The following is a 25,308-nucleotide window of genomic DNA, read 5'->3' on the forward strand; positions in this document are numbered from 1 at the left end:
CCCGGCATGCTTTACTTCTTCCTGCCCGGCAGGAAGTTTAAACAGTAGAGCGCCCTCTACTGTTTAAACTTCCTGCCGGGCCGGAGGAACTGAAGCATGCCGGAGACCAGCGCGGACACGGAGCAGCGGTGACCGGGCGTAGACGTGCCGGCGGAGCAGGTAATGTATGCGGCTCTATTGCGTCGGTCGTCGGGTATTTGAACGCCGCTAGCGACGCGCTCCCTACCCGCGGGCGATCGACGCTAATTTTCCGCACGGAGCGATCGACGGGATCGGACGAAAAGGATAGAAATTCGGCGTGTAGCGCGATTGGCAGCAGATTCGATCCCAGTGATCGAATCTGCTGTTGAAACGGCGGTGAATCGGGCCAGTGTATGGCCACCTTAAACCTACCATCAGCAGAAAAAGATAAGAGTTGTAATGAAATCACTCTGCATCCTGTGACAGTAAAAGAACTACAGTGAAAAGGAAAATAGCACCTGATAGAGAGGAGGAGTCAAGCAGAGCTCTTTATCCAAGTGTTGCAATTGCATAAGCTAGAGCTTCATTTAGTGTGACATCTAAACAGCATAAAGAAAGCGTTGTCTTGCTAAAGTGGTGCTGTACCGGGGTGCATTCGTTTGTTTTGTTTTCTTTTTATTTTGTTGATCCTTTGACTTATTTGGTTATTTTTATTTTTCCTATTTTATTTAGGGGGCAATAGTAAAGAAAGAAAGAGAGTCTGAGAAATCCTCTGAGCCCAAGAGGTAAAGTCATTTCAGGGCCATAAACAAAAAGTAAAAGTTGCTTCAGTACCATAAAAAAAGAGAAACTCTAATACCTAAGGTTTTGCTGAGCAATATAGCTTGGACTTTGTAACAAGGGACACAGACTGCTTAGAACTGAAGTTGCTCAGTAGACCTGTTTCTGCCAAAGTCCTTATACACCAGCATATATGGTACTGCGATAAACAAGTATTGTATTGAGCAGAGGTGGCCTTAGAGTACGCGGGGCCTGGGGCGAGTGTCATATGGGGGCCTAGAGACATATGCTGTGGGCACACGCACGCACGTGTGCGCGCTGTGGAAGCACACACTCTGTGTAGGTTAGATAGGTAGGTGCCTCCAGTATAGGTTAGATAGGTAGGTGCCCCGCAGTATAGATTAGACAGGTAGGTGCCCCGCAGTACAGATTAGATAGGTAGGTAGGTACTCTGCAGTATAGATTAGATGGGTGCCTGCAGTATAGATTAGTTAGGTAGGTACCCCACAGTATATATTAGATTAGATAGGTAGGTGCCCTGTATAGATTAGATAGGAAGGGGCCTGCAGTATAGATTAGATAGGTAGGTGCCCGCTTGCAGTATAGATTAGATAGGTACCTGCAGTATAGATCAGATAAGTAGGTACCCCGCAGTATATATTAGATAGGTGCCTGCAGTATAGATTAGATAGGTGCCTGCAGTAGCTATTAGATAGGTGCCTGCAGTATAGATTAGATAGGTGCCTGCAGTAGCTATTAGATAGGTGCCTGCAGTATAGATTAGATAGGTGCCTGCAGTATAGATTAGATAGATATGTGGCAGCCTGCAGTATAGATTAGATATGTGGCAGCCTGCAGTATAGATTAGATATGTGGCAGCCTGCAGTATAGATTAGATAGGTGCCTGCAGCATAGATTAGATAGGTAGGTGTTCCGCAGTACAGGTTAGATATGAAGGTGGCTGCAGTAGTGGGGAGAGCGGTCACGTCATCATAGGGGGCGCTGTTACCAATACACAGATGCTGGGAGAGGAAATAGATGGTAGCTGTGAGGATCGGAGGAAGACACGTGAGTTTTAACTACTATGCCCGCTCTCCCCACGGCTGCAGAGGGTGCGGGGCCTGGGGCGAATGCCCCACTTGCCACCCCCAAAGGCCGGCTCTGGTATTGAGTAGTGGTTGATGATTGTAAAAAGAAAATAGAACTGTTGTAGCTAATTTATTTGTGAGAAGTGTTGTAAGTAACCTGAATTTCATACTGCAGCTTTTACCGGTGCACCGCCTGTGAAGAGGAGAAGATTTAACTGACCTGTTATGTGAAAAGAATATATATATATATTTGTGTTGAGAGTTGTTAGTGGTTGAGAAGTTACCAGTTGACGATTGTTTTAGGTCAGTCGGGACTGAACAAGGGATACATCGGGTTACATAGATACCCCCTTTCCCATGAGAAATCTTTACCTTTTCTCAAATAGATCATCAGGGGGGTCTGTATGGCTGATATTGTGGTGAAACCCCTCCCACTGTGTGATGTCATGACCTTGACCCTGACAGTTTGCTGTCTGTGAATCTCATTGCATTTGGGGGAATAATGTCTGTTTCCAACTGCCAAGCAAGCAGTTCTCCCTCTGTGCATAGAGCTCTCAGTAAACAGACATCCTGCCAGCACTAAAGATGTTGCCACCTGTGATTCATTTCAGAAAGTAAATCCGGAAGAGGAAAGATTTTACAGTGGGCACACACAGAAAAAAGAAAAAAAGCAATTTTATTTTCACCACAGTTTCTCTTCAAAAGAAAAGGGCGAGGAGCTGGTGACAATCTATTATTTTTTTGTCATAATATTTTGGACCATTTTTAACCCTTTCTGGACCAGCACCCTCTGCCCCCTTAAGGACCAGAGGGTGCTGGTCCAGCAAACCGCCGCTTCCCGACGAATCGCCGCAAGTTACCGTCGCTCCCGCCGGACACGCCGCTCTGTCCCCGCCGCAGGCTGCTCTCTCTGCCGTCGCTATGACGGCAGAGCGCTGTGCGCCGGTCAGGAGCCGCTTTCATTGGCTCCTGACCCTGTCACTCCATGTAAGCCAATGGGAACGGCTTACATGAATGACAGGGCCAGGAGCCAATGAAAACGGCTCCTGCCCGGCTCACAGTGCTCTGCCGTCATAGAGGCAGCAGGGCATCACATTGCGGCGGGGGCAGAGTGGACCGAGCGACGGGGACGGGCGGGGGCACGCGGTCAATGGGACGTATAGCTTACGTCTGGTCAGGACCGCAGCGCCCCCTGCCCGCCGTAGATTTATACTCGCTCGGTTCGCAGGTAGTTAAGTGATACCTAGACTTTATTTTCCTTTTTAAGCTCTGGTTTAAACATATGGGCAGAGATTGAATATAGGAAAGCTTGTATTGGCGGATCAGAGACTGAAAAGCATTATCAGCTATAATGATCAGCATTGCAATGCCAAGTGCAAGGTGGCTATAGATTCCTTTCTCTATACAACAGAACAGTCTGTAGTCTGCAGTATGGAGCTGTGAGGTTGCTTTAATACAAGTGACCTGCTCTTGGCTTGCCGGTCTCGTCTGGCAGGCTGGCTCTGTGTGGGCGGATGGATGGAAAACAAAGGAAAATACGAAGTGTTAACATCCATGCTGCTTGATGCTCCTCAGAGTGACAACTTATAGATAATCATTGCTTTTTAATTAGGAGGAAAGCCCAGCAATGTTTACCTTATTTTTCTTCCAGACAGGCGCTTATGCAAATCGTTCTGTATCAACGGGCTTTATCCTTATGGCGGCGGCTGGGGCAGAGGCCCATTATAGATTATTATCCGCCGGATGGCATGTGGATTATGTGTATGCTTACATGAGTTAGGAAATGCCATTACGAACAATGCAGAGTGCTTTTTCTGAGCTATATTTATGACTATTTGCATAAAATTTGTATTTTTATTAATACACACAAGTCTATAAGCAAGGCAGCTGAAAACAATATTGACAGCTCAATCTACCTTATTTAATAATTGAGTAGCCTAATTTACTGAGATGGCAAGGTCATCAGTATATCTAATGCATTCTTGTGCTTATATTGGAATGGAAGATATGATTTTTTTTCCCCCTCCTCTGTTTTAACTTTAAAGTTCCTGTCAGTGTAGTTTTTTTTTTTTTATCTTGCCTAAAAACTTTATTAACAATCATTTTAACGTGCAATGCAGCCATACTAGAATGTGTACAAACTCATCTACCTATATACATTGTAATTTTTTTTGATTATTTTTATTGTCTGTGTCCTAGAGATCACTCTCATTTTCAGTAGCCTGAAGAAACTGAGGATGGTTTTCTAGTGAGAACACAGACAGTGGTAACATTTACACAGCGCTTCTAGCCTTTTTATAAGAAATAGACATTTCTGTACACATGGGTTAGCCTTTACCTCAAATGTGCATCTCCTAAAGCGAGACAAATCTCTCTCTAATCTAATCTGATTAGAGAAAGACCTGTTGGCTGCCCATACACTGCAGGCCAATTTCCGATCGATTGCATGCTGAAATCTTTTCAGAATAGGCCTTGTGACGCCGCATTTGCCGTCTCTCTGGCCTGAAGCTGTCCCCCCCAATGTTCAATGTGCCGCCATGGTGCCCAGTGCCTTATACATTACCTGTCCATGCCTGCCACTGGCTCCGGGCTTCTTCCTCCGCCCATATACGCGCCCCATGTGGTTGCCGGAGTAGCGTGCGGCGCATGTATGGATGGAGGACGGAGCCTGGAGCCAGCAGCGGACTCACATGGGTAATATAAAGTGCACTAGGCACGGGGGGGGGGGGGGGGCACATTTACCATTAGGGGACTCCAGAGTCGGTGAGAGGGAAATCTGTGCGCCACGCATGCTACCTGACTGTCAGAAGTACCGGTAAAATGGTGGTGCCCTCTTTGCACATGACAATTTTGCCAACATTTAGTACATCATCACAAGGAGTTGTTAACATGCTACCTAATATGTACCACATCTTGATGGGTGCCTCTGTAATGAGATTATAAACAGTGTAAAAAATGTAAGTGATTTTATGATGGCTAAACACCCTTTCACTTAGATATTTTGATTGAAAGTGATAACAATTAAAAGCTATGTGTTACAGTTATGAGTCTATTCAACAGTTTGTTTCTTCTCAGAAATATAGGGGCGTATGCACTAGGCTGCATTAAGGGGAACCTGAGCCAAAGCTCAAGTTTAAAATCAGATACTTACCCTGCAGAGAGGGAAGCCTTGTGGCTTCCCTCGGTGGTCGGAAGCCCACCGTTGCTAAGCGTGGCCCCCCCTTCCTGGATCATAGTTGCGCAAGCCTGCCCATGGGAGTAGCATGGAGACCACGTCAGAGGACAGTGGAGTAGCTAGGGAAGCTTCAATAGGACCCTAAGCCTCCCCTCTCTTAACCCTTTGGGGACCTCCGCAAGTAACTTCTATGCCGCACTTGTTGCTGTCTAAGCCTGATGCAGCGTAGGATTTACCTGCCGATTCCGCTCCCGACACGATCGTGCGCACCTAAGAGCGGAGATTAAGCTGTCATATGACAGCTGACCTCTCCCCTTTAGTGATCAGGAGCCATCGCGATTGGCTCCTGATCACGTGATCACTACGATCGCCGGCGGATCAAAGTGATCACTGTTGGCAGCGATGATAGGGGGGGAAGAAGAGGACGGGGACTCTCCTTCCTGACATTCCCACTGGCAATTGTCGCTCACCTCTGCTCTGGCTAGAATCCCCGCTCGTTCTGCGTTGTCGGGTCCCGGCTTGATGACGTCATTAAGCCACGACCTGGAACTTGACGGCAGTGCGCGCGAGGATGCCAGCCAGAGCAAAGGGTTCTAGAGCTGCTCATCGCTGGAACCTGGGAGGTGAGTAAAGGCTGCTTGCAACGGGGGGACATCTGGCAACACGGGACACCATTCCTAGCTAGCCACAGTAGGGATCTGGCTGCCTGCCCCCCCAATATGCCCCCTCCCTCATGTAAAATGGCCTGGTCCTTAAGGGGGGTTAGGCAGCCGGTCCCCAAAGGGGCAAACAGAGCCCGAGGTGGACTCATAAAATAAAAAACGGTAGGCTACCTGATCCGTGGGGCTGAGTGGATCAGGTAGCCGCAAAACACGGCACTCCTGTGGGCTGCTCCGGACTTCTGAGTCACGGCGCTGCACCAGTGGCGGCTCTGGAAACCTTGCAGGTACACCCCTGGTGGGCGGTTTGAGCAGGGAAGTCCACTCCCCTGTGTTTACCTCGCGGGGGCAGAGACTTCATCACGGCATCGCGGGACAAGGCTTCTCAGGTAAATATCATTTTGTTTTACTTGCAGGCTGCCGGATTTAGAGTAGATCTTGATGCATTCTCTACTCATCATGCGGTAAGAATTCATGCACATTCCTCTGCTTAACGCAGTTTAGTGCATACACCCCATAGAGAGAGATAATTGACTTCTCTGAAATATTATCAAATCAAATCTGGAAGATGTCAATTTTTGGTTGGTTTTAAAGAGAACCCGAGGTGTGTTTAAAGAATGTTATCTGCATACAGAGGCTGGATCTGCCTATACAGCCCAGCCTCTGTTGCTATTCCAAACCCCACTAAGGTCCCCCTGCACTCTGCAATCCCTCATAAATCACAGCCGTGCTGTGAGGCTGTGTTTACATCTGTAGTGTCAGTCTCAGCTGCTCCCCCGCCTCCTGCATAGCTCCGGTCCCTGCCCCCGTCCCTTCCCTCCAGTCAGCAGGGAGGGAAGGGATGCAGGCAGGGACTGGAGTTCTGCAGGAGGCGGGGAGAGCAGCTGACTGACACTATAGAGATAAACACAGCCAGCTCTGACCAGCTGTTAGCAGCGTGGCTGTGATTTATGAGGGATTGCAGAGTGCAGGGGGACCTTAGGGGGGTTTGGGATAGCAACAGAGGCTGGGCTGTATAGGCAGATCAAGCCTCTGTATGCAGATAATATTCTTCAAACCCACCTCGGGTTCTCTTTAAGCTTTTTTTTTTTTTTTCTTTTTTTTTTTTTATATATACTATTTTACTCCCGATTCAAACATTTATTTGAGACAAAAAATAGTATCTTTTGTGTAATGATTGAAAGTGGCATTTCAGCTGTTTTCACAAGTCAAACCAAATAAGAAATAAAAAAAAAAACAGTGAAATGGCTTTTCTTTTCATGAAACCTCTCCTTTAGTATTTAACATTCTATTGATTTTCATACCATACTTTTTCTTTTGTTTTTTTCTTTTGCAGTTTCTGATGAGCATCTACTGGGGTGAGTATTTTGAATTGATTTGTTATACAAACTGTGTTATGTGAGATTGACTGATTTGTTCCGAGAGCTTAGCGGTGTTCTCATCTGACAACTCATACGTATTTGACTCTGGTCTTAAGGGAATTTGCACTATACAAAAGACATAAATTGTTTACTTATGAAAAACATGCCATGTCTGCGCTCTGTGTGGTTTAATCCTTGCTTATCGCATGACGTGAGGATTCATGGCTTTTTGTTTTCTGGGTCAGGCTGGGAGTAAGGAAAGCTTGCTGTAGAGAAGTAGAACAGAACTGGACATTATCTGTGACTTCAGGACTATCAGCAGTGTGTTTATGTATGGTGTTCTTTTCATGTTTCAAATACATTTTTCACAAAACTACCTCGTATGCATTACTAAACCTAACGGTTACACCTGATGAAGGGCGGCGCCCGTAACATGTAGTGTATTGACATGCAGTAAAGTGAACGTATGTTCAAACCTGTGGAGTGCATCCTTCTGTGGTTACATGTTTATAACTGTGTGGAGCAGGAGTGGAGTACCTGCTTGAGGGATTGCACCTGCCAGAACTCTCCTGAATCAGGATTGAGTATAAAACAGGAGTGACCCGCCAGTTTGCATTGAGGTTGTCTATATTTTTACTTACCTGTGGCTTCCTCCAACACCATGATGTGCGTCTGCTCCATTCTGTTGCTATCCTGTCCGGTAATCTGGCCAGTCGTGCTCTTCTGCACATGTGCGGCCCAGTCACGCTCCCACAGCACTACTTCGCAGGTCCAGAACACTCTCGGATGCGGGAGTGTGCGGCTGGACAGATTACTGGACGAGGTAGTGGGTAAATGGAACAGCTGCAGTGGACAAAGAGGGAGCCCACGCACCTCATGGGGCTGGAGGAAGCCCCAGGTAAGTATAAATACAGCACTTTTATACAGCTCAGGTACTCTTTAACATATCGAAAGCTTGCAATAAACCCTGTACAGTTACTTATTGAAGGTGTTACCCGAATCAACTTTGAATTTGTTGTTTTGATGTCAGCTTATGTGCTTGGATGCTGTTAATATTATTTGAAACAAGGCTTCTGAAGGTGGAAATCTGGCAAATCTGGCATAGAGAATATGATCACATGACTGGAAGTAGGAGGGTGAGAGTACCAGTACCAAGGCACTGTGGGTGTGGCTTCTAAAGGCTGCATCATCTTCACTGTGGACTGCAAGGGGAAGAATCAGCCTTAAAGTACCCCTGAACTGAATAGTAGCCATGGAAAGTAACATATGACAGCATTACTTACCACCTCAGTCAGTGGCCCTGTTACACTGCATCACCTGTTGGAAAACCGGCATGTGACTTCCAAAATGGCACCAACCCCAAAAAAACTTATGGGTCAGCACTCATTCTGGGACATGAGCCAGAGACTGTAATGCGCATGCGCTGCAACCGGGAGTGTGGGCATAGGAGCAGCAACTTAACAAGGGGGCGTGAACTGGGTGAAAAAGGAGCATTGTTCGGAACAGACTGAGCATGGACAGGGAGGAGGCCTGCCTCATCCTCCTTATCCATATTCAACAGGTGACCTAATTGAATTCTTTAGATTTGAATTGTGGGGGCGCTGAGAGGTAAGAAGGGTACTGTGACATGTCACAGCACCACTCAACCCCCAAAACCAGTTGCCAGCACGACCCACTCTGTTCAGGGCTACTTTAATCTCTGTGAGAAGATTGCTGCTGTTAGCACAGACATGCAGGAAGTGACCAGTGCCTGGGATCCATCCTGACTAGGGATGGTCAATAAAATGCAAATTATTTCAGGTTGATGCAGGATTATACAAATGTTGTATGCAAATGTATGCAGCTTCAAAATAGACCAAACCAAGCCCGGGCAGGTGGAATCCTATTGGTCCATTTTCATGCGTCATAAATTTGCATACACAATTTGCATAAGTCTTTATCAACTTGAAATTTGCATCTCGTTGACATCCCTAATCCTGACCAGGTGACTTATTTCACATTAGCTAATCGAGCATCTTATACACATGGAAAAAATGAGCTCTGCATGTGCCCACACAGATCCAGGAAAACATTTGCTCCTGGAATTGGTCTTTATAGAACACCTGAAGTGAGAGGGATATGGGGGCTGACAAATGTATTACCTTTTAACTATTTAACGACGGCTCCATGGCAATTGGATTGGACACGGCGGCAGCCCCAGAACGGCCTAAAGCCGTGCAGTCCTGGGGGCATGTTCTGCAGGAGATTGCGCGCACCGATGTGCCTGAATCTCCGTATGAATGACGGAGCTCCGCCCCTCTATCAGTCTCCCAGCGGTAATTGCTGCTAGGAGACTGTTAGACGGCTAAGCCGCCGTCTAATAACACTGTACAGCGCTGCGATCTAAGGCAGCTCAGTCATGGGGACACAGGAGCGATCCGCTGTCATAGGCTGAAGCCTATGACAGCCAATCGCTGTAATAAGCTGGCTGAGGGAGGGAGGGTGTTTTTAGGGGAAAAAAATTACAAAATTGATTGAAAAATAAAAAAGAAATATTTATGAAAAAATAAATAAACATACTGGGAGAGATCACAGCCCACCAACAGAAAGTTCTGTTGGTGAGCAGAAGGGGGGGGGGGGGGGATCACTTGTGTGCTGAGTTGTGCAACCTTGCAGCGAGGCCTGAAGGCTGCAGTGGCCTATTTTGGGCTTTAAGCCTGTGGTCCTTAAGTGGTTAAAGAGGAGCTGTCATCCATACTATCTCAGAAAAAAACACACACAAATATAAGAGATAAATACTCTATTTACATAACATATGTATTGCACTGTCCACGTTTTGATTTTAGTGATATTTTTTTCTACAGTAAAAAAAGAGAAAATCCTTCTTAGCATTTCCCATTTTAACTGTGGCTATTTTGAAGCCAATCCCAATGTCATTTCCTCCCTTTCTCTCCTCTGTCTGATTGTGTATGAATTGCCCGTCCCTTCACTATAGAAAGTGCATTATCTCAGCATAAGAAATATTGGCCAATCAGAGAGGAACAGAGGTGTGGGAGGGGAAAACCGGAGGGAAAGAGGCTTCAGCCAATCAGGCTGCATTAGTTAAGTCTAAGGGGAAGGATAAGCAAAAAAGGACAACCCAGCATGCCCTGTAACTTCCTTTTTGTGTGTACCAAACAAGTGTCAGGTAAACTGGGGAATTATCATTTATCAACTGGAAAATTAATAGTGATTTTAACTTTTGGATTGCCTGGTTAGCATCCCTATTACTTGTTTACCAGATACAAATAAAGAATTGATTTTTGATTTTATGCCCGACAGTTACACTTTTTAAATGATGCACATTGCCTGGTTGTTCTGCTGATCCTCTGCCTATACTACTTTTGACCATAGACCCTGGACAAGCATGCTTATCAGATGTGTCTGGCTGGATTAGCCACATGCTTGTTTTTGGTGGGTAATTTAGACACTACTGATGCCAGGAACCTGATATTGTTTAGGAGTAGATAAATATGGTAGCCTCCATATGCCTCTCACTTCAGGATGTGCTGAAAGGCCTGAATTCAACCTTTTAATAGGCCACATAAATCTGTCTGAATATTTGTGATTGTCTTGCTGATATTTGTTTTTAGGCTGAAGTTTATTTTCGGACCCACAGCCCTGTATGCCTTGGATTTGGTAGACCAGCGTTCTGTCACACATGTGACCAGTCCCAGTGGCCGGAGCACTTTCCAGGTAAATTTCATTTTTGCCTATTTATTTTGGATAGCGTATGAAAGGATCTAAAGGTTCTGTCAGGCTTTATTGCTGTCTTTGCCCTGCTTGGAGATATTTTTCTTACTTTTTTTTACTACTTTTTGGAGAAACCATGTACATGATTTCAACTAAAGCTAAAGAACATAACTAAAGCAGTAAGAACACACAGTGCACATCTACTGCCTGCTATTTCCTAGGAATCCATCCTGCTTTTCATTCGTTTCTCCCCTCTGAAATGTTTCGTATACCAGTAGTGCATCCAGGACTATTATTTTGCTTTTATGCAGTTTCATGCTTGATTTACAGTGAACCTGAGATGGGCTGTATGCCAATATTTATACTTACCTTGTGCTTCTTCCAGCCCCATGAGGTCAGTGGGCTCTCTCTGCGTCCTCTCCAGTGGCTCCGTTCTGGACCTAAACTGACATCTAAAATGTTATGTACAGACCCATATAGACACTTAGTTACTTTTGCCTGGAATAGTTGTTGATTATTATGGGTGACATTATTAGAAATAATCAATGTACAGACTCTAAATGCTCAGAAATGGCTGAGAACCCCGTACAGTTCTATGGAGAGGGGAGAATGAATGTTTAGTGATCCAGCAGGGTGGCTTGCTAAACAATGTTGTTGTACATCTGTACTGACAATAGAAGTTCATCCAATGCAATCATGAACAATTTTTCAAAGACTGGCACTTCTAAATGAATTTGAAGCTTATTTTAAGACCACGGCAGGACCCTTTATCAAGGCGAACATTGCTCAATGGCAACAGTCTTGTCTGCCATTCTGTGAAGTCATGGACAATGCATTTGCTCAGAATGAGATCACCTCTATTCACTCACAGCTGTAATGTGCAGCATACGAGCAGCAGCTGCTCATACGCTGCACAACACAGCTGTGGGTGCATGGAGGTGATCTCACTCTGTATAAGTGCATTGGCCATGTCATTGGCTCCTTAGCTGTGTCTTGAAATTGGCTTTAAATCCATAAGGAATGCCAGTTTTTGAATAAGTGATTGTTAAGAGGTGTCATCCTCCTTGCAATTAGCTGAAGCACTTCATTTAATATTGTAGTTATACCGTTAGTGAGTGCAAGACAATTCATACCACCACTGCAAACATGAACAAGACTTAAAAAAACTAGACTGTGGCTCTGGTAGGGATTAGGTTTTGAGCTCCTCTAAAAGACTGTTAAAGGGGCACTATGGTGAAAAATTGTAAAATTTAAAATATGTGCAAACATAGACAAATAAAAAGTTCGTTTTTCCAGAGTAAAATGAGCCATAAATGACTTTTCTCCTATATTGCTGTCACTTACAGTAGGTAGTAAAAATTCGACATTACCGACAGATTTTGCACTAGTCCATCTTTTCATGGGGCATTCTCAGCAAAGCTTTTATTCTTTATAAAGATGTACCCTAAAAAGGATTTAAACAATGATGCTGGCTAGCTTCCCTGCTTACTACACAATTTTTTGGCAGTTGGACAGAGCAACTGCCATTTACTAAGTGCTTTTGAAAATCATTAAATACCTGACAACCCCCTATGAAGAGATAGTCTAGTCCAAAACATGTCACTTCTGTCAGATTTCTACTACCTACTGTAAGTGACAGCAACATAGGAGAAAAGTAATGTATGGCTCATTTTACTCTGGAAAAACATACTTCTTATTTGTATATGTTTGCACATATTTTACATTTTACAATTTTTCGCCATAGTGCCCCTTTAAGGAGAGGTCTACTCAAAAGTGCTGCAGAAAAAGGCAGCGCTATACCAATTTTGTACATCACAGGTGTACATCCAGTGTTCGAGGGCCATATCCATGCCAGTGTTTAGGATGGACTGAGAAACAAAGAAATGTGGTCTTCTTGTTGAACCGCACCTTTTCTGATTCACTCCCATCAATTAATTTGAGCTGTGCCAAAAATGGGTGAGGACCTCTGCCCTTGTGGGCTAATAATATAGTAAGCATAAAATTGAAGATGCAGAAAATGTTGTCTGTCTGTTACATCTCTTCTTCCAGTGAGTCAGTTGAGTCTCTCTGGGTCGAAGAGATGTAGACATTTAAAATAAGGTTTCATTGGATGACTATTTTATATCTTCATGTGTACTAAGGGACCTTTGGTGTCTGAATCCAGGGAGTCATATTATGCTGTTTTCAAGCCTTCATACATAGTATTTTGCCTTTTGTGGTTTTCTATAAAGGTATGGTGGTCTGGGACTTCTTCAGGTCCTTCCAACTGGCTTTGCACTATGTTTGTACCAGCAATACCAGATGTCTTCACAAATGAGATAAATTAGTGTCTAATGCATTCATTCCCTAATGTATTTACATCGCTCTTCAGTGTTGCATGCCTGCATATATTTATATCAATTAGCAGAATCTAGCGGTGCAACATATGTTTTATGTTTATACCACCATAGCTCTATATAAGAAAAGACTTAAAATCGAATCCTATGAGAGATGCCTGAAGGAGCTCAGTGGGGACCTGTTTTGTGTGGAAACACGAGTAAAATGAAAATGAACTGATTTTTAATGTTGTTAAGAGTCCCTTAACACTAGACCCTAATCCCGACAAATCTCTGCAACTATCAGGCAAATGCACCAGATCTAACAGCCTTGTTTGGAGGAGGAGTGCTAGTCATACATTATACGCATATACTGCAACTGCTGAATACAGAAGCGACCACAAGTGAGCATGTTTAAGTGCTCCAATTTTCCTTGCACTTGTATTCATAAATCTGGCACCGGGACTGTAGGAAAGATCTTAGTAGTGGGAAAATAGGGGTTTTCTTTTATTATTCAAGTAGTATTGCAGAGGGTACTACCATGAAGGGAGCTATATTTCCATGTAGGTGGGATATGTCCTAGAATACAAGATCTGGTATATCATCACATGTATCTCAGCACCTACGGCCTCGATGTGAAAACACCAAATTTAAAGCAATGACCTCCAATGTGCAGGATGACCTTCCACTGTGTTTTACAAATAATGGACAGACTTATACATATATCCTGTGATTGGGAACCATCACTAGCTACCCCTCCACACACTTATCTGACAAAGAAGCAACATTTATCGGGTGCCGCAGATGTCCAAATTTCACAGTATTGCTGCAATTCCTATAGGGACCTGTGGCGGCGCCCAAGTTTCCTGCTTCCGCTTAATGTGCAGTACCTTGGTAAGATGCACATTACATAAGAGAGGTCATGCTGATTGCACTGTGCTACCTGTTGGTAGTACTGGTAAAATTTCTGGGCACTCTGTGTGCGCCAGTTTTACCATAGCTTTGTGAATATAACCTTATATGTGCCACATGCAGATGCTAAGGTCTTATCTCAGGGTCACTTGGGGAAAGGTCAGCATCCAGATTAGACTGATCAGAATTGGCTGATTGTGACATTATAGATATGAGAATTTTCACTAAACTCTAAAGAAGCAATCTTACAAAATTGAATATATAAAGTCAGCGCAGGTCTTTAGTAATACAGCTTTCGTCATTTTCTGGTATACAGGATCTTCGAACAAAAAGGTAAAGAAGCAAGGCTTACCAGATTCCAACAACCCACATTATAAGGTTGTAAACCAGCTTGATAGATGGTCCGCAGAACTTTCAAATGGTGTCGTTTCACCAGCGATGTTGCACACCACAGATTCCTCCGGATTATATTAGATATCCTGAGGTCGCAGAGACTCGCCAAAGAGGAGTCCAGTAGGATAGTGACATGAAAGAGATGTACGGCACATCTAAGTGTAAACCGTCTTTATTACATAACAAGTAAAACAATTTAAAAACAAGGATAAAAGAAACTCACATACGGGGCCCGTGCACTGGGAACCCCGAAAAAGTAGCGCGCATAAAATGGTCAATAGAAGACCTCAAATAAAATGGTGCCGCCTGTCGCCTTCCCGACCAGTTTTGCAATCTTGCGTCATCAGGGGATGACGCAAGATTGCGAAACCGGTCGGGTAGGCGACAGGCGGCACCATTTTATTTGAGATCTTCTATTGACCATTTTATGCGCGCTACTTTTTCGGGGTTCCCAGTGCACGGGCCCCGTATGTGAGTTTCTTTTATCCTTGTTTTTAAATTGTTTTACTTGTTATGTAATAAAGACAGTTTACACTTAGATGTGCTGTACATCTCTTTCATGTCACTATCCTACTGGACTCCTCTTTGGCGAGTCTCTGCAACCTCAGGATATCTAATATTTTCCGGAGGAATCTGTGGTGTGCAACATCGCTGGTGAAACGACACCATTTGAAAGTTCTGCAGACCATCTATCAAACTCGTTTACAACCTTATAATGTGGGTTGTTGGAATCTGGTAAGCCTTGCTTCTTTACCTTTTTGTTCGAAGATCCTGTATACCAGAAAATGACGAAAGCTGTATTACTATAGACCTGCGCTGACTTTATATATTCATTGCTTGTGTGGACTTTTGGACATTGTCCTTCTCGGCTGCGGTCGCCTTCTGCCTTGGCGCTGACACTTGTTGTTTATTTTAATCTTACACAATTGCCAGTCCTATATAAATGTCATCATTTAAAGGGAGTCTGAAGCTTAAAAGCTGGAATGAGGGGACCTTGAGCGGAGAGGGAAGGCTCTATAGGACTCAGAGCCTTCCCTCGCCTTAGGTAAGTATCTGGGGTTTTTTTGGTTTGTTTTTTTAGCTTCAGACTCACTTTTAGCTGATTGCCACGTTTTAAAAATCAGTTGATCTGAAAAATGCTAATCATAATGGCACTCTTCTGGTGCACAACTTGTTTTACATTTTTAAGTGAGATTTTGTGTTTTTGGAAGATACTTATTTTGGCCAATTAACCATTTTACTGATGCAATGGGTGGCGCGCTGCTGTGGTAATGCGCTTTACCATAGCAATACGTGTGTTAACCAGTAACTCAAGTGGCGCTAACAGCGTACCGAGTGGTCCTCCCCTGGCATTAGTACCTGTAAAATTGTTGTGTGCTGCCTTCACACAGCAAATTTACAGGCCTTTAGTGCATCAGGCCCATTGTTACAAAAGGAGCTTAGGTTATCTGTTCAGCAATCTTTTTGACTTGACTTTAACTGTACTTGAAGCTCCACATGGCCGGCTGCATTTCTTGCCTTAGCTCGGTGCTTATAACGGCAGTGCTCCAGGCCGCAGCAGAAGAGCCACTGTTCATATGTAAGATAACGTAAGTGCTAATTTGATTTCAAGAAAAAAATTAAGTATTTGACAGTTCTACGGTTTCCCTTCTGGCGTCTGCATATCATAAGGTTTCTGGATGGGATTGGGGGGGGGGATGGGGATCTACAGTATGATGGGTCATTGCAAGTAATTGTCTCATGAATTATGTTGATGATATCGCAATGAATACCTTTAAAGTGGGTATCCTGTTACCATTTTAATTCAGGCACCATATAGAATGCAAAGCAGTAGCCTTACTTTGTGGTGTAGGTTGCTCTTGGTTCAAAAAGCTAGTTGGGCACTGGTGCCCAGGAGAGCCGTATGAAGACCCTACAGGGCCCCAGGAAAAGCAATGAATTTGGGATGCTCAGGCAAGATCTCAGTCCAACAAGCAATGAGATACCCCAATTAATTACACTGCCACAGAGGTTGTGTACCGTATATACTCGCATATAAGCCGACCCGCATATAAGCCGACCCCCCAACTTTTCCCTGAAAAAACAGGGAAAAATGATTGACCCCCATATAAGCCGGGGGTAGGAAATGCTGGATTGGTGCAGCCCCCCAGTGTGTCCCAATATAGCTAGTATAGTGCCCAGTATAGGTAGGTAGTGTCCAGTATAGCTAGTATAGTGCCCAGTATAGCTAGTAAAGTGCCCAGTATAGCCAGTATAGTGCCCAGTATGGGTAGGTAGTGCCTCAGTTTAGCTAGTATAGTGCCCAGTTTAGCTAGTATAGTGTCCCAGTATGGCTAGTAAAGTGCCCAGTTTAGTTAGTATAGTGCCCAGTTTAGCCAGTATAGTGCCCAGTTTAGCTAGTATAGTGCCCAGTTTAGCCAGTATAGTGCCCAGTTTAGCCAGTATAGTGCCCAGTTTAGCTAGTATAGTGCCCAGTTTAGCTAGTATAGTGCCCCAGTATGGCTAGTAAAGTGCCCAGTTTAGCTAGTATAGTGCCCAGTTTAGCTAGTATAGTGCCCCAGTATGGCTAGTAAAGTGCCCAGTTTAGCCAGTATAGTGCCCAGTTAAGCCAGTATAGTGCCCAGTTTAGCCAGTATAGTGCCCAGTTTAGCCAGTATAGTGCCCAGTTTAGCTAGTATAGTGCCCAGTTTAGCTAGTATAGTACCCAAGTATGGCTAGTAAAGTGCCCAGTTTAGCCAGTATAGTGCCCAGTTTAGCTAGTATAGTGCCCCAGTATGGCTAGTAAAGTGCCCAGTTTAGCCAGTATAGTGCCCAGTTTAGCCAGTATAGTGCCCAGTTTAGCTAGTATAGTACCCAAGTATGGCTAGTAAAGTGCCCAGTTTAGCCAGTATAGTGCCCAGCATAGGTGGGTAGTGCTCCCCCCCCGCGGCCGCCGCTGCTGCTGCTATTACCTTGTTAGACAGCGGCCGCTTCCTAATCCGCGTTCCTCTTCTTTCTCAGAGTGTATCACAGCAGCGCGCCCGGCGCTGCTGCTGTGACGATGCAGGGGGCAGGAAAGAGCGCGGCTCCCTATAGCGGCGATCTGTATCGCCGTTACCAAGGGAACCGCTCTTTCCTGCCCCCTGCATCGTCACAGCAGCAGCGCCGGGCGCGCTGCTGTGATACACTCTGAGAAAGAAGAGGAACGCGGATTAGGAAGCGGCCGCTGTCTAACAAGGTAATAGCAGCAGCGGCCGCGGGGAGGGGGGGGAGCGGGGCGCGGACCACCCGACCACCCACCACTAGACCACCAGGGAAGACTCGCATACAAGCCGACCCCCCAACTTTTGACCCCCTTTTTGGTGGTCAAAAATTCGGCTTGTATGCGAGTATATACGGTAGCTTTTATCTGCAGGCCGCACTACTGTTATCATACAGATGTAGGGTCCTCCGATACCAGAGTAATGGCCAGTTCACACTTGAGCGGATGCAAAACGGGCACGGAAAGCCCGTCCATTTTGCATCCGCTTGAATAATCTGTGCCATCCGCTTCGCGTCTGCCTGTCCGCTTTAATTGCGATTGATACTCACGTGTCCTACCACCGCTCTGTTCCTCAGTACACGGTCTAGAAGCCGGTAGGGGCATGGGGTTCCCTGTAGGAGACAATGGCCAATTCTCCCTAGCAACACAGAATTTTCATTGGTCCACCATGAACCAATGAGACTTGGTTATTTTTTTTCAACAGAGGCGCCAAAATAGAGTAAAATAAGTTAAAAACCTGTTTAAAAGAGCGGTACCAGTAGGATGGCCCCACAGCTTTTCTAAACTAAAGGTATCCAGATGGCACCCTCCCCTCCCGAATAGGTAGCCAGATGATTTCCAAGTATAGGAGATTGCCTAGTGGGTAATCTGGCATTGGTGCCCAGCTGTATGTTATCCCAGTTTCACTACTAGATCCAGGCTTTTTAGACTGCCATCTATCAGCTTCCCAGGCTATAGGGAGATTTTTCCAGTACTCGTTGTAAAATAGCTGAGTGTTTGAGACCTAACTGACCACCATGTAAGGAAGACCATAGAAAGTGAGTATCGGCTAGTGTCACAGAGTAAGGTTAGGTGTAGTTTTGGGAGGGAGTTACTGTTGGGGAATAGGGTAGGGGAAAATTAGAGTTAATAGTTAGTAACATGAGGTTGGGGTTAGGACTCTATCAAGGGGGGTGGGTGGTGGAGGTAGTGGTGGGGTGTGTGCTACTGATTAGGTGTCAAAAGGGCTTTGTTCAGGGACAATGGGAAACCGAGTTAAAAACCTGACAAAAGTGTCATCACAAAGTACAGTATTGGTATCCGCATATTACTAGTATTCTCATTATCCGCATCATCCAGCACTCAAATTAATGGTTGCCATTTAAAAACATACGCAGGACAGACTGATTTGTCTGATAGAGCAGCTATAGAAAGTTTATGCACAATTGATGTATGTTCCGTGCATCTCAAGATAAACATGTTATGTAACTGAAATTGGTGAAGGTGAGTATGCTGCAAGTATATGCATATATAATCAAAATAATTAACATTAGCGTTAACACACATGGAAAAGGACAGAAGATTGTTATGTAATTGGAATTATTAAGCTGTTATTATTGCTGTAAGAATACAAATATATAATTAAAGAAAACCTACATTTCAATATGCATTGAAACACATGGAAGATATTATCCTATGCTTGAGAAATGGTTTAAAGGGAACCAGAGACGAAGCACAGTCATGTATTTTAGCATATATATCAGTGGGAACATTAGAGAAAACACCTACCCTGCTCTCTTTCATTATTTACTGTTCAGATTGCTTCTCATCACCCCTAATAGTAGTGGCTGGATAGTGTAGTGGTTAAGGGCTCTGCCTCTGACACAGGAGACCTGGGTTCGAATCTCGGCTCTGCCTGTTCAGTAAGCCAGCACCTATTCAGTAGGAGACCTTGGGCAAGTCTCCCTAACACTGCTACTGCCTATAGAGCGCGTCCCAGTGTCTGCAGCTCTGGCGCTTTGAGTCCGCCAGGAGAAAAGCGCAATATAAATGTTCTGTGTTTGTTTGTTTGTTTGTTAATAAAATCCCTGACTGAGCACTCAGTCTGGCTTTGTTCAGGAATCTTTATAGCTGAGTCCATCTTCTGTGCTGTCTTTTCAAGCCCAAGTCTGCCCCCTTGTGGCTCTGCTCAGGAATAATTATAGCTGAGTCATTATAGCAAAGCCAGACTGAATGCTCAGTCGGGATTTTATCTGGGCTGATGAGAAGCAATCTGAACAGTAAATAATGACAGAGAGCAGGGTAGGTGTTTTCTCTAATGTTCCCATTGATATATATGGTAAAATACATGAGGATGCGTCATCTCTGGTTCACTTAAGGCTTTTCGCTAGGCTCGCAAAGAAAAATTCAAATGCTAGATAATGCCATATTGACATTTACTGTACAATCTATTGGGATTTCAGGTAACTTTTGGTTAGATTAGCCCAGTTAAAAATGCTCAAATGGAGGAATTGCCAGTTTGAAAGGAATTCTGGGTAGCAAGGTAGGTCACAACTGTGGCAAAGAACCTTTCTGAATATTTTCCAAATTATAGATTTGTTCAAGGGGAGCACTCTCATACAAGTACAGTATGTTGTGGCACAGGAGACCAAGAAGAGTAGGAAGACCTTGCATACAGCTTCCCCCAGATGTGATGCATATCAAACGTCAAATGCAAATACTGATGTGAACATCATGATAGGAATCATAGATATTCATTGAAATTATTTTTTATTACTACTAGTGTGAACCTAGCTTTTTTTTTTTGTGTGTGTGTCTAGAGTTATTTGTATGCTCTGACATGCAGTTACTTATATTAACATAGATAAGTACCATTGATAGGAATGTCAGCTGTATACGTGTACAAACAAAAGAAATACCATGGTAATTTGGCGCCAAGGATAGCTGCATCGGTAAAATTACCAATATTCTGCTATTGGTAATTTTACAATGGTAGATCTTTTACGATCGCTAAACGTAATCCTTATCTCACTTGACCCCTTCCTCTATGGATGCTTAAACAATCCCCAACTGCAAATATCTGCGCCGCCTTTGCTGCTAAAAATTCCTGGGCAGTGATTGGGGTTTCATAAGTGTGTACATATTAGTACGCCGCCTGGTCTTTTACTGAATGACGACTTACCCTGCTGCCGCTGAATTACCAGGCGGAATTAAAACGATTCCTCCTCTGAGTCGTAGCAACTCAGGAGAAGTAATTTGGAATTGCCCTTACGCGGGGTGCGGACTATAGCATTGTAGCTATAGCCGCATCTGGCGCTATGCCCCTCCATCTGTGCACCCAGATGACATGCTTCCTTGATAAGTCCAGCCTGGCCAGTTATGCTGGCTATAGGAGGTGGGGAGAGAACAGGTTAGTAACCTGGTCCTAACATGGTAGTTGTTTTAAGAGAACAGCGATCAATGTCAGTACATTCATCTATTTATTTCTCCCACATACATTTGTGATAAGTATTTATCATGAGATAACAATATATATTAATACATATTCTAGCTGCTTTTTGTTTATAACATTAACAAAAACAAATAACTTGGGTAAGAAATGACGAACAATATCTATTAGCTGTAATAGAGTTAAGTAGAAGACCTGTTGCTTTTATTAAGGATATTAAAGGAACTGTAAGTAGAATGTGTTTTGTTTTTTTACAAAACAAAGGAAAAGAGTGTGTTATGTGGAAAGGAAAGAGAGATAAACAAAAGAGAGAAAAAAAACCCTTATTCCTTGTCAGTGTGATGATGAAAAACCTCATGTAAGATGGTAAGAATCATGTTTACTACTGGCACGCAGAGCTAGAGGGCCTTAAAATGGTGGTGATAATAATTAGATGAAGTACATCAAAAACTTCAATCTTAGTAAAAATCATACATGTATGATAACCATATAATAATTATATTTGTATACAAGGATTCATGTGTTTACCATATGTAGAATTCAGCCAAGGTGTCCAGATGCCATAGAAAGTATCTAATGAATCATTAAGAATGCTAGTCAAGTGTTCATTGATCCATATATTATTATTTTTGTTTAATTTCTCTGTTAATATCAATATTGGGAGATAACCAATTAGAAGCTATTCTAGCTGCTATTAAAAGTAAAAAAAAAAAAAGAAATGTTGTTGCCAGTTTAGAATTATGTTATATTATGAGGCATAAAGAATGATCACATCGAGGTGTCGCTGCACCCGTATAGTTGTCACTTAGCTCTGTTGCTTGTTAAGCGTTTAACAATCCACAAGTTGGATATAAAATGACATAGAAATGTCCTTTTCCTGAAAGCCTCTTCATTGTGTGTAATGCATGTCGTGCAGTAAACAGTGTAAATTATGTGCAGGCACACCCAAAGGACAAATAGACTGAAGTGCTTTCCGTTACATTGGCTAATGTACACATCAGAATATGTGTTCACTTTACACTCCGGTGTCACCCAGGTGACCCCTCTCCTATACATGGGTGACACAGTGCAGGCAGGGGCTTTGTAGTAGTGTGACAGACATCCAGTAATTGCCGCACTCTTCCATGCAGCTGTTCTTCTTCATCTCATGATTACATTGCTAGCAGAGCTCCCTTACAATTCCTGCCGTGCAATTGTCATTTTTTTTTTTTTTTACCCCAGTCCATTTAATATTCTTGGAAACAGAAGAAATTAATTTGGAGTAAATGCAGCCGCCTTCATGTATGTATTTGCTAAACGCTAAGATAGTAAACCAGCAATTTCATGCTTTGTTAAAAAGATCATCTGTGCAGAATGGCAGGTGCATATGCTACAGCGAGGCTATAAGTGGTGCCGACTCACAAAAGCTACAAAATAGCTAAATTTTAGCCTATTGCTTTGTCTAAAGATGTTTGTAAATTACAGTGGTTAAATGTGTCCATCCATTAGGTTGTAAGTTAGGCAAACCAGTTTCTTCTCAGCATTTCTATAGCACAGTACAATCCATGGTGGTTTACAGTACATAGAACCATTTTTATATGTTGCTTTCAGTAAAAGAACATACTGGGGGTGCTGATAAGTTCCTGGCTTTGCCCTCATCCAAATGAAATAGAAGAAAAACGTATGAGGGCATAAGACAGTCTAATATCTTAGTATCTAGCTGTGCAAATATCATGTGTTTGCAATTTTCAAAACTGATTTTTCTTTTAACCTCCTTGGCGGTAATCCCGAGCTGAGCTCGGGGTATGCCGCCGGAGGTCGCCGCTCAGGCCCTGCTGGGCCGATTTCGGTTCTGTAAAAAGCAGCACACGCAGCTGGCACTTTGCCAGCCGCGTGTGCTGCCCGATCGCCGCCGCTCCGCGGCGATCCGCCGCGTGCAGCGGCGAAAGAGGGTCCCCTTAGCCGCCCGAGCCCAGCGCAGCCGGAACAAACAGTTCCGGCCGGCGCTAGGGGCTGGATCGGGCGGCTCTGACGTCAGGACGTCGACTGACGTCCATGACGTCACTCCGCTCGTCGCCATGGCGACGAGGAAAGCGAAACAAGATAGGCCGCTCATTGCGGCCTATCTTGTTACTTTCGATTGCCGGAGGCGATCGAAAGTACGCATCAGGAGCGCCCTCTAGTGGGCTTTCATGCAGCCAACTTTCAGTTGGCTGCATGAAATATTTTTTTTTTAATTAAAAAAAAACACATTGCAGCCTCCCTGGCAAAATAAATAAACCGCCAGGGAGGTTAAAGAGAAGCTGTGATGGCAAAGGAACTGGCAAGTTTCATGTCGTTGGAGTTATGGGCCATCATTTTTTTTTCCCCAGGGAAAGTTCACAAAGGACATTTACACGGAGGTGTCACGAACGCTGGTGCAGAAGGGTCCTTCCCACCGAACTGTCAGAAGCCAGATATCTTGTTTTAACATTTCACCATTAAAGATGAGCCCTGCAGTGGGCGTCCCCAACCTGAACTGACCTGGCAACCTGTCCATGAGCTGTTCGAGGACCCCATAATATCCACACAAAAAAAAAAAAAATAGCCCAGATACTGGACATCTCGAGGGAATGTGTTGGGTTTATTATCACCACTATTCTAGACTTCCGTAAGCTTTCAGCGAAGTTGGTGCCGAAAGGTTTGAACAGTGATCAGAAGAAGGTACGGATTGAAGCATCCAAAGCCATTTTGGCCCATTTTGAAGCTGCACAGTACTTTATGGCTAGGTTAGTGACCTGAGGATAAAACCTGGCTCCACATCTATGATCCTGAAACCAAGGAACAGTAAAAGGAATGGAGCCACAGTGAATCCCCATGGCTGAAGAAGTTTTGCACTCCAAAAATTGGCCAAAAAGTAATTGCATCTGTTTTCTGCGACAAAGACGGTATTCTGAACCTCTGTATACCTCAGGGCTCTTGTATTAAAGGGCAATATTATGCTAACCTCCATGACCAGAGGAGAACCACTGGAGGAGGAAATTACCGGTAAGATGAAATGCCATGGAAAGTTGACCAAAGGGAAAGGGTTTCCAATTGGTCCACCATCCCCCCTACTCAGCTGACCTGGCCCCTTCAAACTATTATCTGTTCCCAAACTTAAAGAAACCCCTAAAGAGGCAATGCTTTGAGGACAATACTGATGTCAAACATGCTGCTGAAGGTTGGTTTGAGGCTCAATCAAAGGACTTTTATTTAGACAGTCTAGAAAATCTGCAACTACGCTGTATCAAGGGCATCAGGGGACATATGTTGAACAAATGGGTTATTTCTTAACTCTGGCCCTCTTCGTTCTGGACAAAGCCAGGAACTTTTCAGTACCCCTTCATAAAGTCCAAAGACGTTATGGCTTTTTCACATTGCACACACTTGTTTGGCACATGCTTGTTTACATACACACGTTTTTACATGGACATTATGGGCATTGTGATTGCACTTTTAAAAATCAATTGTGTATGCAGGTTTTCTTTCAATGTTATAAAAAATTAAAAAAAACAGAAGCGCATACTGACATACCAACAACCACATTGCAGCTTTGATAACACAAAAGAAGTGTTGCTGCAGTCATGCTGTAGGTCCAGTTTGGTCACATGACAGTAAGGGCTCGTTACCACCATAGCGAATCCGCATGCGGCGCCGACATGCGGATTCGCTTGGTACATTGAAGTGGCCGGGGCTGTTTCCATATGTGCGGCGTGCGGGAGCGATTTGGCGGCGGGCCAAATCTGCACGACGGGACCCACAGAATTCGCCTGCGTCGGGAATCTCTGCGAATCGCCGCTAATGTATTTAATAGGAAAAACGCATGCGTTTTTTACATGCGTTTTACCCGCGATTCGCGTGCGATTTCGCACCTTTTTCAATGTTATTTTGCCCTGGCAGAGTCGTGGTTAAAAATCGCGGGTAAAAACGCATGCGGAAACGCATCCGCATGCGTTTTTACAAGCGTCGGGATGCCGGCGAAATCGCGTCGCAACAGTGGAAACGGGCCCTGAGACTATCGTGTGTGCTTTTCCAGTCTAAATAGGTTTCACAAACTGTGCAAACTCCATATAGGTATCTGCACTTCATTATAATATTTAAAATGATACCTGCATTTACCTACTGCCTAGGTTCTTAACGTGTGGTACGTGTACCCCAGGGGGTACTTCTGATGGTTTCAGGGGGTACTCGGGCTTGATATACTTAACCAAGAGTAACAAATTTAGAATTTTAGAAAATGATAAACCTTATTTAAACAACATCAAATTAGTATTTTAGCTAATTAATAGCAATAGTAAATGCTTGGAGATAGTTTAGAACCAATTATCATGTTCTACGAATAAATATATATTTGCCAAGGAGTACTTGTGATAATGTTTACTATGCCACGGAATACTTGTTGAGTACAGGGTTTTAAAAGGGGTACATACCAATAAAATGTTGAGAAACACTGACCTACAGCATCTTTCAAGTCTCTGTGCAGCTAGGGAATCCCTGGCTCTTG

At 44.0% G+C, this 25,308-nt stretch overlaps 1 protein-coding gene across 2 annotated transcripts in view; it reads left to right on the top strand.

The window, feature by feature from the left end:
• The window catches only part of ZSWIM7 (zinc finger SWIM-type containing 7), a 155,531-nt gene that overhangs the window by 66,012 nt on the left and 64,211 nt on the right, over positions 1 to 25,308 (top strand). For both annotated transcript variants that reach the window (XR_011025938.1, XM_068266009.1), the window contains exons 3-4: positions 7,000 to 7,021; positions 10,636 to 10,738. Coding sequence is in view for 1 of the 2 variants with exons in the window: in XM_068266009.1 (XP_068122110.1) it covers positions 7,000 to 7,021; positions 10,636 to 10,738 (125 nt within the window). In the remaining variant the exon portion in view is untranslated. The remainder of the gene's footprint in view (positions 1 to 6,999; positions 7,022 to 10,635; positions 10,739 to 25,308) is intronic.

Source organism: Hyperolius riggenbachi, chromosome 2, assembly GCF_040937935.1.
Source record: "Hyperolius riggenbachi isolate aHypRig1 chromosome 2, aHypRig1.pri, whole genome shotgun sequence".
Classification (NCBI taxonomy): domain Eukaryota; kingdom Metazoa; phylum Chordata; class Amphibia; order Anura; family Hyperoliidae; genus Hyperolius; species Hyperolius riggenbachi.